The sequence below is a fragment of the Styela clava genome, chromosome 13, assembly GCF_964204865.1.
Source record: "Styela clava chromosome 13, kaStyClav1.hap1.2, whole genome shotgun sequence".
Lineage (NCBI taxonomy): Eukaryota > Metazoa > Chordata > Ascidiacea > Stolidobranchia > Styelidae > Styela > Styela clava.
In genome coordinates this window covers 12,933,390-12,949,175 of record NC_135262.1, presented here as the reverse complement: position 1 = coordinate 12,949,175, position 15,786 = coordinate 12,933,390, and the positions used below count along the sequence as shown (strand labels likewise).

At 35.9% G+C, this 15,786-nt stretch overlaps 2 protein-coding genes across 2 annotated transcripts; one reads left to right on the top strand and one right to left on the bottom strand.

Moving 5' to 3' along the window:
• The first annotated feature begins 5,658 nt into the window (after nucleotides 1-5,658).
• LOC120332553 (pyrroline-5-carboxylate reductase 1, mitochondrial-like) lies at nucleotides 5,659-9,387 on the top strand. The gene is made up of 8 exons (XM_039399820.2): nucleotides 5,659-5,925; nucleotides 6,677-6,747; nucleotides 6,821-7,000; nucleotides 7,889-7,973; nucleotides 8,087-8,214; nucleotides 8,385-8,477; nucleotides 8,706-8,869; nucleotides 8,945-9,387. The coding sequence occupies exons 1-8, from the start codon at nucleotides 5,823-5,825 to the stop codon at nucleotides 9,057-9,059; spliced, it is 939 nt and encodes a 312-aa protein (XP_039255754.2). The 5' UTR covers nucleotides 5,659-5,822; the 3' UTR covers nucleotides 9,060-9,387.
• A 415-nt stretch (nucleotides 9,388-9,802) lies between these two features.
• On the bottom strand, nucleotides 9,803-11,442 carry LOC120332554 (uncharacterized). Its single transcript, XM_039399821.2, has 3 exons — nucleotides 10,976-11,442; nucleotides 10,471-10,655; nucleotides 9,803-9,983 (listed from the first exon to the last, which is right to left on the bottom strand). Exons 1-3 carry the CDS (start codon nucleotides 11,373-11,375, stop codon nucleotides 9,843-9,845), a joined length of 726 nt encoding a protein of 241 aa, XP_039255755.2. The 5' UTR covers nucleotides 11,376-11,442; the 3' UTR covers nucleotides 9,803-9,842.
• Nucleotides 11,443-15,786: the final 4,344 nt, after the last annotated feature.

The following is a 15,786-nucleotide window of genomic DNA, read 5'->3' as shown; positions in this document are numbered from 1 at the left end:
TTGTTCAAGTAAAACATTGGGCTGTTGAAATTCTATTCATCACATTTCTTTATTGGATAAATTTATTGGACAAGAAGTTGACCTATAAATCGTTTTTTCATATCGTATTCTCATTTTGGCTTTGCTGATATCATAAAATTGATTTTCTCATTATCTTCTGAACCAATTGCTTTGAAAATTTCAGTGGTTGAAGACCGCTTTTTTCGCTAGACGGCTACTACATTTTCATTTTTTAAAATTTTCTGTGGACTTCAGTAAATTCGTTTTTTTTTTTGTGCGATGCCAATAACGTCATCAAAATTAAAAATCGCTCACCTTGTGGCGGTTCCGCGATCGTCTGATCAGGCGAAGTCGTGAAGGCTTTGTTACTGGTAGTCTATTGTGACAAATTGCATACCCGTACTACTTCGTTTTGGATTTCGTGTCTATATATTCGAGCATCATAAAATACAAGAGAGCTATGCTCAAATATATGGACACGTAGAGTCACATAATTTTGATGACGTCATAGCGAAAAAAGAAGTAATAGCCTTCTGGAGAAAATTTTTATCTTTAACCACTAAAAATTTCAAAGCAATTGGTCCAGTATTCGAAGAGAAAAGCGACTTTTTAAAAACGTGTCAAGCGGTACTGAGTTAGCAGTCAGGCAGCATCTTACCTGTACACTGTATGCCATATACGGTAATTGATCACAGAACAGTTGTTCCCTTGCAAATTTTATGTTATTTACACTTTGGGACAGATAATTGATCACAGAACAATTCTTCCCTTTCAAATTTTATGTTGTTTCCAGTAGGCCTAGACTCTCATCAAAATAAACAAATATAGTAGGCTACAAGTGCTACAACGCTTGCATTACTGCACTGGTAGGACCGTGAAAGAATAAGTTACGGTAATTTCATTGTGGTAAGACACCGGTACCGGCACCAGTACCAGTATCGTACTTATGTACTGAGCTACCAGTACCGGTACCGAACCTGTAGGTCTGATATTCCGTTCCGCATACGATAGGCTATAAAACTTGCATTGCAGCATTAGTAATACCGCGGAAGGAATAAGTCAATTTCACTGCGTTACGGCACCGGTATGGCAACTTACCAGTACCGACCTACAGTAGCTGTAGTACTGAGCAAGACAATCGATCGCGAAACCGCTTGAAATAAGTGTAAAACAGTGTTCCCATGAGTAAAAATAAATACCGCGAAATTTTGTATGAAATATCATATCTCATAGGATTCATATAAAATTTAAGAATAAACAAAAGTAATAGCCTTCTAGCGAAAAAATTAATCTTCAACCACTGAAAATTTCAAAGCAATTGGTCCAGTATTCGAAGAGAAAAGCGACTTTTTAAAAACGTGTCAAAGAACAAGAACAAGAACAACAAGAACAACATAATATTGAAACGATCGATATGTCCACTACGTGTCCAATAACCGTGATGTTGCATTGTTATACTTTACAGTCCGGTTCTCTTGTGTGTTGTGCATACCAGGGCTGCCACTTTAGATGTTTTATAGCTAGATCTAGATGTTTTTTTCATGATCTAGATGTAAAATTTGGAGTCTATATGTTAGCTATAAAATCTAGATATATTTTTTTTTAACGTTCCAAATATTATGTAGTGGGAAATGAATAAAGAGTGTGTATAATACTGTAATATGTGAACAGATATCACTTCATCAAGTATCAACTCTTGTTGGCTGTGGCAGTCAACCTTGCAAATTGCCAAACAAGTTCCACGAACTTGTAATATAAAACGGCAGCCGACCAGTAATAGAAGCTTTGTTTAGACGAGGGAGACAATCATGCAAAAACAATCATGCGTGAATGCTTCCATAAATATTTTGAAAATTCTGTTACTCATCCATATTCTTCGTGGAACTGAAGATTATCTTTTTCACCAGAATATAAATATTTTCTTTTAATATTTTAAAACTCGCCAAATGGATATTAAAACTCCTATTTGCATATTCATATATATATATATACATATCTGTTACTCATCCGTATTCTTCGTGGAACTGAAGATTATCTTTTTCACCAGAATATAAATATTTTCTTTTAATATTTTAAAACTCCCCAAATGGATAGTAAAACTCTTATTAGCATATTCATATATATATATATATATATACATATCCAGTTTCATCCAACTAAATAACCAAGTTAGATCGACCTATACTGACTCTACTTGTATGTAAATATACATTACATATATATATATGTTTCTGTAATATGTCGGCAAATTAGCATTCAATTTAACTGCCGATATTTGTATACATTTGAATACTTCTATAGTTTTCTAGAAATTTGTTTTGTTTCATATGTGTTAAACCGAGCCATCAACCTTTGAACTTTTTTAATTGACTGGGGGTTACGAAAAACAGAAAAAGGGGATTCTGTTATAAGATCTGCGAAAATACATTTCAACAGTGGAAAAAAAAGAACGTCTTACCTAAAGGACAGTTGGTCCAGCTATTTCTAAGACAAAATACACCTCAGAAATCAAAACAATATAAACATGATATTGTTGAAATTTATTTTTCACATCTGTAAATAGGGCTTCTGAGTTTACCAAAATTTAACCAAAAGTCGTAGTTCAAAAACATCCAATGACACGATACACATTTTTTCGTCCTTATACGTGTCAAGTTTAAATCCTTCTAACTCTGCAATAAATACTAAAGAACAACCTGGCCTGTATGCCTGTTTAGGTGATTTGGGCTGATATGCTGTTTTAGGCATGTGCAAGCATGTTGTTAGTGAGAATCATAACGTGTTTAAAATTTGATGACGTTTTACGTTGTTACGCAGACGTTGCAAACGTATCGACGCATTATTGCGACATAGTCTTGTTTCTCGATTAATCCAGGCAATTCTAAATTATCGGCACGCTGCTTCGATGAGTTGGCACCGTCTGCAGACCCGATGTAGAATCTTGAATTTGAACGTAAACTTGGAACTCATGAACTGCTATTCCAACCCAAATACATGCTTTGTGGCCTTAAATTATAGTTCAGTTTTGCAGCGATCGCACATAAAATACCATGCCATACACCAAAGATTTGCGGAATATGACAAATCGTTTCCAGCAATGATATGATACACAGCACGAAAGTTTATTTTTCCGTTTAGTTCAAAACTTGTTTTTAAATGCCATTTTCCCACTTTTTATTATCGACCGGCATCTTTGACACTGCGCAAGGTAATTGGTTAGTCATGTTTTCGTTCTCGCTAATATATCACATTTTTCACTTTTGAGAAGAAATATTCACACAAATAGGTTATTCCTGTTTCTGCGCAACAAGCATTGCCCCACAATGAGAAACTTTCCCTCAACGGGTATCAGTAGTTGCCTCGAGATCTTTGCGTTCAAGTTGTGTATATTCCAAAGTCTCTCGCAAAGGAAGGTGGAATGAATACATGGTGATTTTAAACAATATGGAGTGCTTGTTTGTACTGTATTGACTTTCCAGCAGCCTTGAGTCAGCAAAGTGGTTCGGCCGAGTAATTGAGGCGTGATAACACGTTACAATAGCACAATACAAAATAATGATTGATTTGAGTAACACTCACTTGGAAAAGTTGTGGGGTTTACTATAAACAGGTGGTCAAAAAATCGGCGGGAAGAACTTCCCGTGAACCGCACAAAATCGCCCGCACACTGCTGCTGTAGAGCCTAGTTTGGACAACATGCCGTGAACACCCCATTTTCGTATTACAGTAAGTCCTCGGGTTACGACGGTCCCGACTTACGCTGTTTCGAGGTTACGAACGCACTCCATAAAAATATGAAAGATAATACTGTAATATCGAAGCCCTTAAACTGGGTCATTGTGATCAAGAAAATCAGTGCTTTGGGTTTCGTCATTTACATCAAAATCGGACTTCTCACGATAAGCTGCCTGATGTATTTAATTTTGATACGTATTTTTGCAATCTTGCGAACTCGTTACCGCCGTTAGTAAAATCTCGAAATCTGATATAAAATCACGTTTAGTACAATTTTACTCCATACAATGAAAATAGAAAATAGTATACCAGTAGGCCTAAATCAAAAATACAAATTCACCGCCTCGAAATCCACGCCGAACAGTCACCGCGATTAATTAGGCCACTTGTTAAAAGAGCCGTTATTTTTCTTGTGCAAAGTAATCAATCTATGACCAATACGGCCATATTCAAAATATCTTGCTTTTTTAGTTTTTAATTGTCATTAATTTAACTTGCAATTGCGTCGACAGAACAAGAGCCACGTTAAAACAACACGGCAATCCGCGGGCATAAAAGTAAAAATGTGTGTAAAACTGCCCGACAATATATTGGTTTGATCTGTATTTTTTCTATTTTGCGAATTCGACAAATTTGAGATGTACTTGTCACACTGACTCTGTTCAGTCGCAATGCTGCCACTCCGATTATTTTTAAAGATAAAACTTTTCGAAAAATTCGTATATATATTTATATATATGCTATAAAATTCTCATGGAGTAAAATTTATTTTAGTGCAATAACAATTGATCCAATAAATATACTTCAGATTAATTATCTTATATATCATCAAAACCGGGTAAAAATCGCGTTTCCAACCTTGTTTATAATACCACGAAAATTTTCGACGACAATTTTAAAGCAGTGGATAAAAAGGCAAATCCCGCCAACAATTAACCGTGTTTTGATTTCAGTGACGGTATGTTTCTAAACGGATACCCAATATAATGTATGCCCTAGGCATACGAAATTTTGCGATTTTCAATGCCTATAAAAGCGTTTTTAGACTGTCGCGGGCCTCAACAAAACTTATATTGTTTACGATTTTATTTTCAGTATTTTATATTGCCGCTTTTCATTTAAAAAATTTAGATCGCGGATTTACACCTTCATTTGTATTTAGAACCTCGCCACCGATGAACGTATAATCCCTCTCACCGAATTCACAATTCCGTGCAGGTACAAAAATAAAATGTAAAGGCGTTTACGGCCTATAAATGATACACCGATGAAACAATCGGCGATTTTAGCAGAAGGCAATTGCACGCGTTATTGGCGACTTTTTCAGTTTTCACGACTCCGTGCGAGTACAATAATAAATTAATTATTAAATTAATTATCATTAATTGTTAGTGTGCATCAAAGATAAGCCATCAGCATGGAAGTGAAATTAAACATGATTATGCGATCTAAAACGGTGAAACACCAACGAACATTGGTAGGTCGCTTGACCTTACTTAGTCGTTCGACTGTGACTGTAATTTATGTATAATGTTCCGACATACACGAAATTCGGGTAACACCGCATCTCAAGAGCGGAACAACGTCGTAAGTCGAGAACTCCCTCGTCTCCCTGTATAATGTTGTCAGAAAAGGAAAGGTTCGGCGAAATTGCTTGAGAAATATTGCATCATTCCGCGCGTCATCCATGCGTACTAATCAGCTGTGATCACTATAACACAGGGAGCAAAAATGAGGTAATGTAACTCAAACTTTCATACTTTTCACCGCAACATATCCCTCCTCAAATAGCCTGCAAAATAAGCTAATAGTAGCGTGATTGCCCGCAGGTAAACTTCTAATTGTATGAGACCGCCATATTCTTTCTATTTTATTGACATTTCACATAGTTTTGGTAGCGGCTTAGACTGGGCATATTTAACCCTGCGGCGTTTGTTTTGCCGGCCACGCGTACACGACGCACATTGTTTACTTTTAGCATTTCGTCTTTTTGCCAGTTTGGAGTGAATTTCGTGCTGAGTTACGGTACCGTACTACTTGGTGGCTTCGTTTCTGTTGGTAACTCAGTAAGTTGTGGAAAACCGTGAATGTCGTCGAAGAATCTTTTACTTAAAGCATTAGACATGAATATCGGATTTATTGGAGCTGGTAATTTGGCCGCTCATATGGCCAAAGGTTTCATAAAATCTGGTAAGTCTGTAAGTGATCGAAATCTGAATGTTTCATAGTTAAGGAACATTGTAACTATAGTCTATAGGCGACCTGATTGGGATTATTTGTTCAAATAATTTTACACTTGTTTATTCAAGTTTTTTTCAAATATTTCATTCTGTTAGTTGCCTTACCGTCGTAGGCTCAGACATTTGGCATGTCATGGTCACTGATTGCACGCCAATGAAAAATGCCATGAAATGCAGACTGGCCTGTGTACCAGCCATTCCTAGTTCAGTACAGTTCTTCGACTAGCCAGACTCCAAGAATAGCCCCCACCTTAAAGGATATTAATTATAACAGCGAGTGCAAACTCCTTTACGAAACAGTTTGGGCCTTCATATCCCCACAAATCAACTGCGCGATAAACTAAAAGAAAGTGCAATCTAAAAATGTGACTGTTGGTTTCCTCTGAAAAAATAATCTGATCTACTGAAAGAAAACTTTTTCGAGAGCTTTTGGAAAAAATTTAGGTAATGTGATCATGTGACGACAGATACAAATCTCGATTGATTTGAATTAATGTAGAGACAAGCATGGGACGATCTGGCATGGTGTCAAACTCCCTTGTTTCAGAGACAAATAGAGTGTTTGTTTTATCGAACCAAATGTCGGGATATCTTGGAATCGAAGAACTGTGTCCAAATGTAGTTGACTGAGATTGAGGTTTGCAATTTGTTGGTAAAATTAAAAAGTACCCATATTACTGAAGAGATTATTTAATTTTTAGGTGCTGTTCGAGCAAGTCAAATCACTGCAAGTTCTCCTGAAACAAAAAAAGAAACTGTAAAAGAACTTAAGGTAAGTATGTTTTCTTGATTATCTAAACGTTCCGTGATATCAATTAATCTCAAACTAGTACATTTGTTTTTAGGAAATGGGAGTCAAATTTTCCCCTGACAATAAAGTCACAATCAAGAATAGTGAGGTCATTATGCTAGCTGTCAAACCAAAACTTATTCCTTATGTCCTCGAAGAAGTTGCTAGCAATATAACAAGTGATCAGCTCGTGTTCTCATTTGCTGCAGGAGTAACAATAGCTTCAATTGAAAAGGTAACAATGCTCGTTGTTCAGATACACTTGCTTTTGAAGTGTTGCCACACCACGGCATAACTAAAGCATATCGTATTGCCACCACAGCATATCGTATTATCCTGCATTGGTTTATTTCCATGGATAGTAGTTATGTTCAAAGTGGATTTCCTGCTGGTGTACCAGATCACATTTACGGCTTCTCCCATCATCATCTTAGATGAATAATTGGTTAACTATTTACAAATGTGACTTGGATCGGCAACCAGACAAGAGGCCATGGCGCGCCATTTGATTTAAGCCTTCTCACTTTCCTCTTTACCAAGAAAGCTTGAAATTCTTATCTTGTTCTAGATTTCATTGGAAAAAGATAAGTTCTTTGATTCACAAGACATTTGTATATTTTTGAAGGAATGCCGATTTACTGTGGCAATATATATCTATAGAGTAGGACAGGGGTCGGCAATCTTTTGTCGCTCGCGGGCCAAAATTAAGGGTTGCAAGTCGTTGGCGGACCACACATAATATTAGAAAGTTGAAAACCGAACGGATGATACTTTTTATAATAAAAATCAAGCAGTGATACATCTCTCGAATAGAATATAGATTTATTTCCTCGTTGCGTTGCATCTCAAAATTCAATTTTAATATTTTCTGCGCCACTATAATTAAATTATTGGCTCATTAAACGAGTAATTGTGAATTTTATACATGTTAGATTATAATATAATTTAGTCTTATCATAAATTCTGTTACCTAAAGAATATAATCGTCAAAACAGTTGGTTTGTTACTATTATTCAATAAAGCTTCGCGGGCCGGATTATGTTACTCCTCGGGCCAGATGCGGCCCGTAGGTTGCAGACCCCTGGAGTAGGCCATTATCATTTCTAATGCTTGTAATTTCTAGAAACTGCCTTCCAATATGAAAGTTATGAGAGGAATGACAAACACATGTTTAGCTGTTAAAGAAGCTGCTACTGTATATGCTGCAGGTAGGATTGGAATACTAAAAAGTGCCCAAACATTGTCCAAGTACTAATTCCTATTTGGATTTTTAGGCGTCTCGACCAGTAAATAATTATTCTTACACAAATTTCATGCTAAGGAACAAATGTCACTGATGAAGACACGGCAAGAATGGAAGATTTGTTTCGAAGAGTCGGGCTGGTAGAGGAAGTTGAAGAAGCGCATGTTAATGCTGTCACTGGCCTTGGAGGATCTGGGCCTGCTTATGTAAATCCTTTTATATTACATTTACTGCACCCCCATCCACGAAATGGTTGAAAACTGCATCTGACCTATTTCACACATTGGGCAAGGTGTTGCCCAATTGCCGTACAAATTAGCACTAAAGTGCTATTTGTATTCTTATTTGTTCTGAACTAAAGATCTATTTTTTACAGGCATATGAAGCAATTGAAGCTCTTGCGGATGGTTCTGTAAAAATGGGCTTGCCAAGAGGTCTTGCAATGAGGCTGGGTGCCCAAACACTAATTGTAAGTAAATACATATGATTATCACCTCGTTGGTAATTTAATATGCCTCTCAATAAATTGTTAACCTAAAAGATCACACTCATTTTAGTATGTACACATTCTTATGGTTTCATTATTTGGTACTTAAGTATTGATAATATGATGCCCTCACAGAAAGGATGTTATTTTGTCATTTCACAATCTATTGATTGATCTTTCAACGCTGTTCTCCTGTCACTATTGTTAAAGGGAGCTGGTAGAATGTTATTGGAAACCAAGAAACATCCTGGCGAATTGAAAGATGCAATTTGTTCTCCCGAAGGTGCCACAATATATGCTCTTCATTTGTTGGAAAGGGGAGGATTCAGGAGTTTGCTCATGGATGCAGTAGAAGCATCTTGCATTAGGACAAAGTAAGTTTTATTATAGTAATTTTATAGATGACAGAGCTCCTTTTCATATTAAAACTCATCTCTCTCATTTCACAGAGACCTGGAGGCTGTCGGGGATGAAGCATATACAGATAATGAAGAAATAAAGAAGAGAATAAGAGAGGGACTACATTTGAGAGACCTAATTGATAATAATTATGGAAATAAATGAGCGTCATAGCATTACATAGATGCAAACAACAACAAAATGGTCAAAGCGACGGAGAATGTCCCCAATTTATTCTCGCTTGCTATTTTGCTTAAACACTATCAGTGCACAATCTATTTTACTGTTTTTAATTGCTCAGTATTGTTTTGAAAATCATGATAAACTTTGGTTTTTAATATTTGTACCTCGATTGTATCAGTGTGCAATTCACAATTTTACTGCATTGCTGCTTTTATTTTTAATCGCTGAAGCATACATACGTACAACTTTTCTTTCAAATGTAATGATGTTAACCAGAGTTTGGTGCTGAATTAAAAAAATTGCACTGACACATCTGTCTCCATGTAAGTCCTATTTTTCTCATAAATGCGTTTATTTGATTCTAAAGACTAGATATCCAGGTGGGATTGTATTTTGTCCTCTTCACTGTCAAACCTGACAATTAATGACTCATGTCAATATTGAAGTTATTTATGAAGAGGTAATATCGCATATCTTGAAAAAACAATTTTCTAACTGGAACTGCAACCTTTTTTCAATGGTGCTCTCATGTATTTATACTTGACTTACATGTTAATTAAAATGCATAGCTATGCTCAAATCTATTACATGTTGTTCAATCTCACATTTCAGAAGGGGGATGTTATAATTAAATAGGCTGGGTAATCGTGCAACACAAGATGAATACTCTCGGTTTGATGGTCTTTTTCCAGCTACTTATACGAAAAGTATTTATTTTCTAAAACAGTCAATTTATTAAACTTTTATAACATCTATATAAATTCGTCAATTGTGGCGCTTGAAGGATTGTGCATCCTGCATAATTCTTTTCGCTTCTTCCTGTTCCTTGTGTTTTTCAATTATAGTAGTTCTCAATTTCTCCTTCATCTGGTGATTCAAATCTTCCCTGGTTGGACCATAGTTCTCCTGAAGTATACATAACAATTTATTGAGATGCTCCGAATTGGCTTATTTAACCTAGTATCACAAATTTGATGGGTAATATCCCCTAATCATTTATACCATGGGTTCCTAATTGACTGAGGGAATTAATATCCTATTTCTTTACTTCAATTTTTTTTACCCTACATGATTGAAAAATGGGGTCGTTGAACATGTATATTAGCATTGCTGCCCGCTTTTTAACTGTAGTAAAGTTAGGTCAAAACAATTTTCTACATTCACAAATTTTTTCTTTAAAAGCCCCTTTTTCCCCAAGAGTCATAGGTTTAAAAATTGGAGAGAAAGTTCAAGTCATGAAATTTGTAATCTAGTAAATGAGAGAATACCCTTCAGTCTACATGAAACCTGTGGAATTCTTCATCAATATGACCAAGTAACTGTCACTGGATTACCGTTTCACTTAAATAGAGCTTTATATATTTTGAAGCAACAACTCAATTCTCCCACTTACTTTATAATATAAAGTTGCTCGATCAAGTAATGGATCTCTGAAATATTGAATAAATATAAATAGAAAGAAAAACAGGGTTGCAACTTTTTTAATCATCAACCAATCAGATGAGACTTGGGGTTGTGTTTCCTCTGTTTCAACCCCAGCAGGTGAAATTGTAAAATCGTAGGCTTTGTCCATTTGATCTGAAAATATAAACATGTTTAACCATAAATCACACACAGTCACATAGAATGAAAGATGCTGTGTGCTGTATATTACGTCAAGCTTATTACATAAGTTGAGTATAATATCTGCATATATTAGCTATTCTTGTTCTATACAGCATTTTTTCAAGTAATAGACCTGATCGCATATAGAAATATCAAAACAACTACAGAACTACTGATTTGAAATACAGACACGGAGAGAGAATAGCAAAGGCAGAAAATGAGTCAGCAGACTCATGATTTATACCATAGAGTTACATGTTATATATTATAAAATAATATATTATGCCCCTTACCATCTTTCAAATCTGCGTCTTTGTGTTTCTCCAGTGTTTCCATTATCTTTCGGTAGGCATTATTTATCAGAATAAATTGCTCTTTTGCCTGCTCATCCGCTGGATTATTATCAGGATGATTTTGTTTAGACAAGTTGATGTACGCATTTCTTATCTCTTTGGCAGAGGCTCCTGGATCCAACTCCAAAATTTTGTAAGGATCAGCCAACAAGTCGTCTGTGTTACTTGCCGCGTCCGACGAAAATTTATTAACAAAAACCCGTGGAAAATTAGTTTCTTTGCGAACTATTGCGCATAATGCCACCGAGTATTGGGCTGGTATGTTACGTGCTACATTCCTGATATTAAGAAAAAACGTTTTTTTGCTAGAAATCCTTAAACTACGACAAAAAACGCTCATACCATGGCAAATGAGGGACAACGGAAACGACTTAACAACCACACGAAATTACCAAATGATCCCAAAAGTTAATAAAAGAACCAGTGATGAGGAGAGTCGAAATTTTAATGCTCCGGACCTGTCCAATAAAATCGGATTTCGATCGCATGCAATGGGTGTATTACAAGTTTGCGAATAAAAACGTGCGATATAAACTCTTGGGATATTAAAAAAATGGTATCTTAAAAAAAACGTTGCAGCCAAGGCGTGTTTGGTCAACATGAACATTTCCCCGACCCTTGAACCCTAAAAAAATACTCCCTATACTATACACGTTGAAAAATATTAAACGCTAATTTAGAAACTGTGTTTTGTAAAGTCTGCGCTTGAAAACTAGCTCACATGTTCAAAACTATATTTTTTTTTATTCAAAACAATAAACCACGTGCCGCTTACAGGTACTGATATCTAATTTTAGCGTAGTTTATTGCAGCGTTTGTGGTATTCTTCGGAAGACATAATGGCAATAAGGTTATTTGATTTATAAATATTTTTGGAAACACAACTGAAAAATAACACACAAAATCACGAAACGAGGCAATGTTTAAAACCAGACTTGAATATCTGTCTGATCGAAAGAAATGTCTGAGCGGCTGCATAAATTGCTATTGTTACGTCATCGTTAACCTATTTCTGATTGGTCATTGATATGGATATAAATAGGGATATCGATGCTCAAGGAAACATTTCTTGTTGAGGTCGTTGCTCAGTTTAGCGTGGCTCAAGGTATTTTGTCATCACAAAAAACAAGGGTACAGAAACCTGATACAACAAATAAATATACCTGTTATTTGTGTGACCGAAGTTGTGAGGGACCTTCGCAGGTTATTTAAGCACCGACACCTACAACGATGATACAGGTTAGTATAAAAAGGAACTGAAGATATACACTTATTGTATCTTGTTAATGTTAATATAACTTGACCCGACCCTATATCTCTGCGATCTAGCTATATAAATCCCGGGGATAAATCTGACATCGGTTTGGAAAACTAGTGTTAGTTATAAATTTCTCCCTCGTTGTCAAGGGCATTGCGTCTAAAAAAATCTAATTGTAACCTCTATTTTTGTTACTTGTGATATCCTAGCAAAAATCAGGTGCGCACAACTCTAGACCAGTGGTTCTCAACCGCCGGTTTTATGCAGTCATGGCAAAACGTAATATTCTTTCCTTACCATACTGCCCTATCTCTGTATTTAGAAGGTGTCATAAGTTAAATTATATATTAATTCGGCTGTGTATAAATACCTAATTTTTATTTTTGCGTCTAAATAAATGATTTTTGCATCGGTGTCTCATTTGCAGCATCAGATGGCGTTAATTAAACATCACTTGACTACTCAGCATTTCAGATATGCTGTTCATATTATTGATGAAAATGAAAGAGGGATGCATACAGTATTACAATGTATAATTTATGATTATATTTTTGTTGTGATGAATGGCTATTTTATTAGTTGACATATTGTCACGGATTCCATTATCCGCGTGTTTCAAGTCGGTTTGTCTTTTTATATTTGCCCATATGCTTTTCGATAATCCTTAATTCGGATATACTACATCCGGGTCTGGTTACTCTGAGACGCCGACCACCATCTGGTCGTAAGAAAAAAGAGCTTCACTCTTATATTCGCTCAGTTGGATGTTGGACATCTTTTCCTGTGTTCAATGTTTAAGCTGTTTTAACTGAAGAAAAAAAATGACACAAGGAGACAATGAAACTTTGCCAGCACACCGTTAACATGTAGGGGAAGGTGGGGCACGTTGGGACATGGGGCACAGGGGAAAATCAGCTCTCACACTGATACTATATCCGCAATCCTGTCCGCGGTTTAATGTTTCAATCCGCCCTTCGGTGAGTTACAACGTCCCCACGAACGGACAACGGACGGGTAGAGCGGCGCAAGCTATGAGGTAAAAATGGTGTTAGGAGGTTGAAACTAAAATTTCACCGTTTCTTTTTTTCTTTTTCTACTTTAGCCTTTCCAACATGACAAACCACCGTCTGATATTTTCCAGCTTTAGTCTACTGTAAAATATTCATAACATTGGCGAGTGGATGTGTCTTCCGAATTTTGCCGTGGGATGGTCTGAAAATATTTGTTTCCTATTTGAAACAATGGACCGGGGTTCAGGGGGACATGCCTTACACGGCACAATTCGAGAGTGTTTGATACAATAAGTGCTTAGAGACCTAGAGATGCGGTATATTTTGTGTAAGATTATGGTTTCTTTCGACTCCCAATATGGAATATATTCGAGAATCAATAATATTTCCAGATTCAGATTCGAAGAAGTAAATAGTTAAATTTGTTTGCGAAATTTTTTGTCAAAATATCTGAACTATTTCAGTTGAACATTGATTTCAAAAATATTAAATCTTCAAATTTGAAGTCTCCCTGTTCTTTAGACGATTATGTTGATTAATTGCTTATTTTTAAGGGCATACTTCGTTGAATTTTGACAGACTGACCCATTGTGCCCCAGGGTCTGTCCGAATGTGCCTCACAAGTGGAATACAGTGGGACACTTGACAGACGTTTTGGTAGTAAGATGTGTGTCGCAAGAGAATTTCTTAGTCGCTGAATAAAAACTACATTTACCCCTCTTTGCAATAGTCCCACCAACTTAAGTGAATATGCAGAATTAACGGCTCAAAATATGCAAAAGAAAAAAAGTGTCCCAATCTTTCCCTACCAGAAAACGTTGCTATTTTTGTACACAGACTTAATCACAGACCTAAAACTTGAGGACAAACATGGTATAAAAAGCGGTATTCGCAGATTTTTCATGAAATAAAGACAATTAGAAGATAAACCTATGAAGAGATATGTAAAAATCAAAGAATACTACACATTTGTCAAATACCAGAACCAAGTTCATACCTGCAGAGTTTGTGGTGAGAGAATTGAAATCAAAGTTTCAATCCCAAACTAGTCAGTATGAGAATACATAACAAAAAAAAAACAAGAAGTCACAGTATTAAACGATATACAAAAACACAGCGGTATTGACAATGAAAACAAAATTATTGAAGAATAAATGAATACTGGAAGAGAACATGAAGACCAGGATGGCCCAAAAATATTATCAATATAAACCAAGAACAATAAACACAAAGCACTCCAGCTGCAGAAGAAAAATCTACAGAAGAAAATCCATCGGAACCAGCTTTTCTCTGGTCTCTTCGGAAACTTGTCTAGAATAAGTGAAAGTGATGAAGAAAATACAACAGATGTCATAATACCATCTACAGATAGTTCAATAAGTATTGACAAAACGATCTCATATATTTCTCGACCTGAACCCGATACAAGCCAACCACCCAACAAGAAAATGAATCGAAAAGGTACATCTAAGTCCCGATCTCGCTCTTCAAAAAAGAAAGAACTCTATCTCTAAAACAAGCTAACGAACTATTACAACAGATGGATGAAGAGAATTATCCTTGACCAGATTACAAAACCTTTAGTAAGTTAGGTTAGTCAAATATACTTATTTCATGATGGCGTATCTCACCATACTCACTCTCAATGTCAGTAAGAGAAGGTAAGGAACGGAAAATCATATTTCAAGAACTTTCAAAATGTAAAGCAAATTTGCTATTCCTCCAAGAAACTCACAGCACACCGGAAGTTATTAAAATGGAGTAGAGAGTGGTTTAGGGGACAGAGCTCATGAAATTCTGCAACATCTAATTCAAGAGGAGTTGCAATTTTAACAATGTCAAAAAATTCGCATCATTTGAATTTGAAAACACCAAATGGAATAATACCGGAAGAGTGGTTACTACTGATATAACATATTTGGAGAAAGAATGCATTTAGGTAATATATTCGGACCATTGTAAACGAATATCACAACCCAGGAACTATTTCACAAAAACATATACAGATTTGTAAATTCACAGTATCCCATTATATTAGGAGGAGATACAAATTGTGTGCTCGACCCTGAAAGAGACCGATCTTCAATTGCAAAACGAAGTAGGAGAGAATATGAGTTGGAAGCTCATGAATTTGTACCATGCTTTGACATGATAGATTCTGTAGAATTATTTACCCGAAGCACCTCCATTTTATACGTGGAGGAATAATTCAGTACAAACTGGAAAACATTGAAAATGAAACAAAATCGTGGATCGAAATAAAGAATAAGATCAAAGAGTTGAATGTTTGCTACTCCATGATATTGGCTAAAGAGGCTCAAAATGAGTACAACAACAAAATGAAGCAATTAAAAGAGTTGAAAAAAGATTAGACAAGGGAGAAAGACTTCTCACTCAATTTAACAAAATGAAGAAAAATTTGGCTAATAAACAAAAAGAAAGAGATAACAAGATTCGAATACAAAACATGGCAGATTCCTATG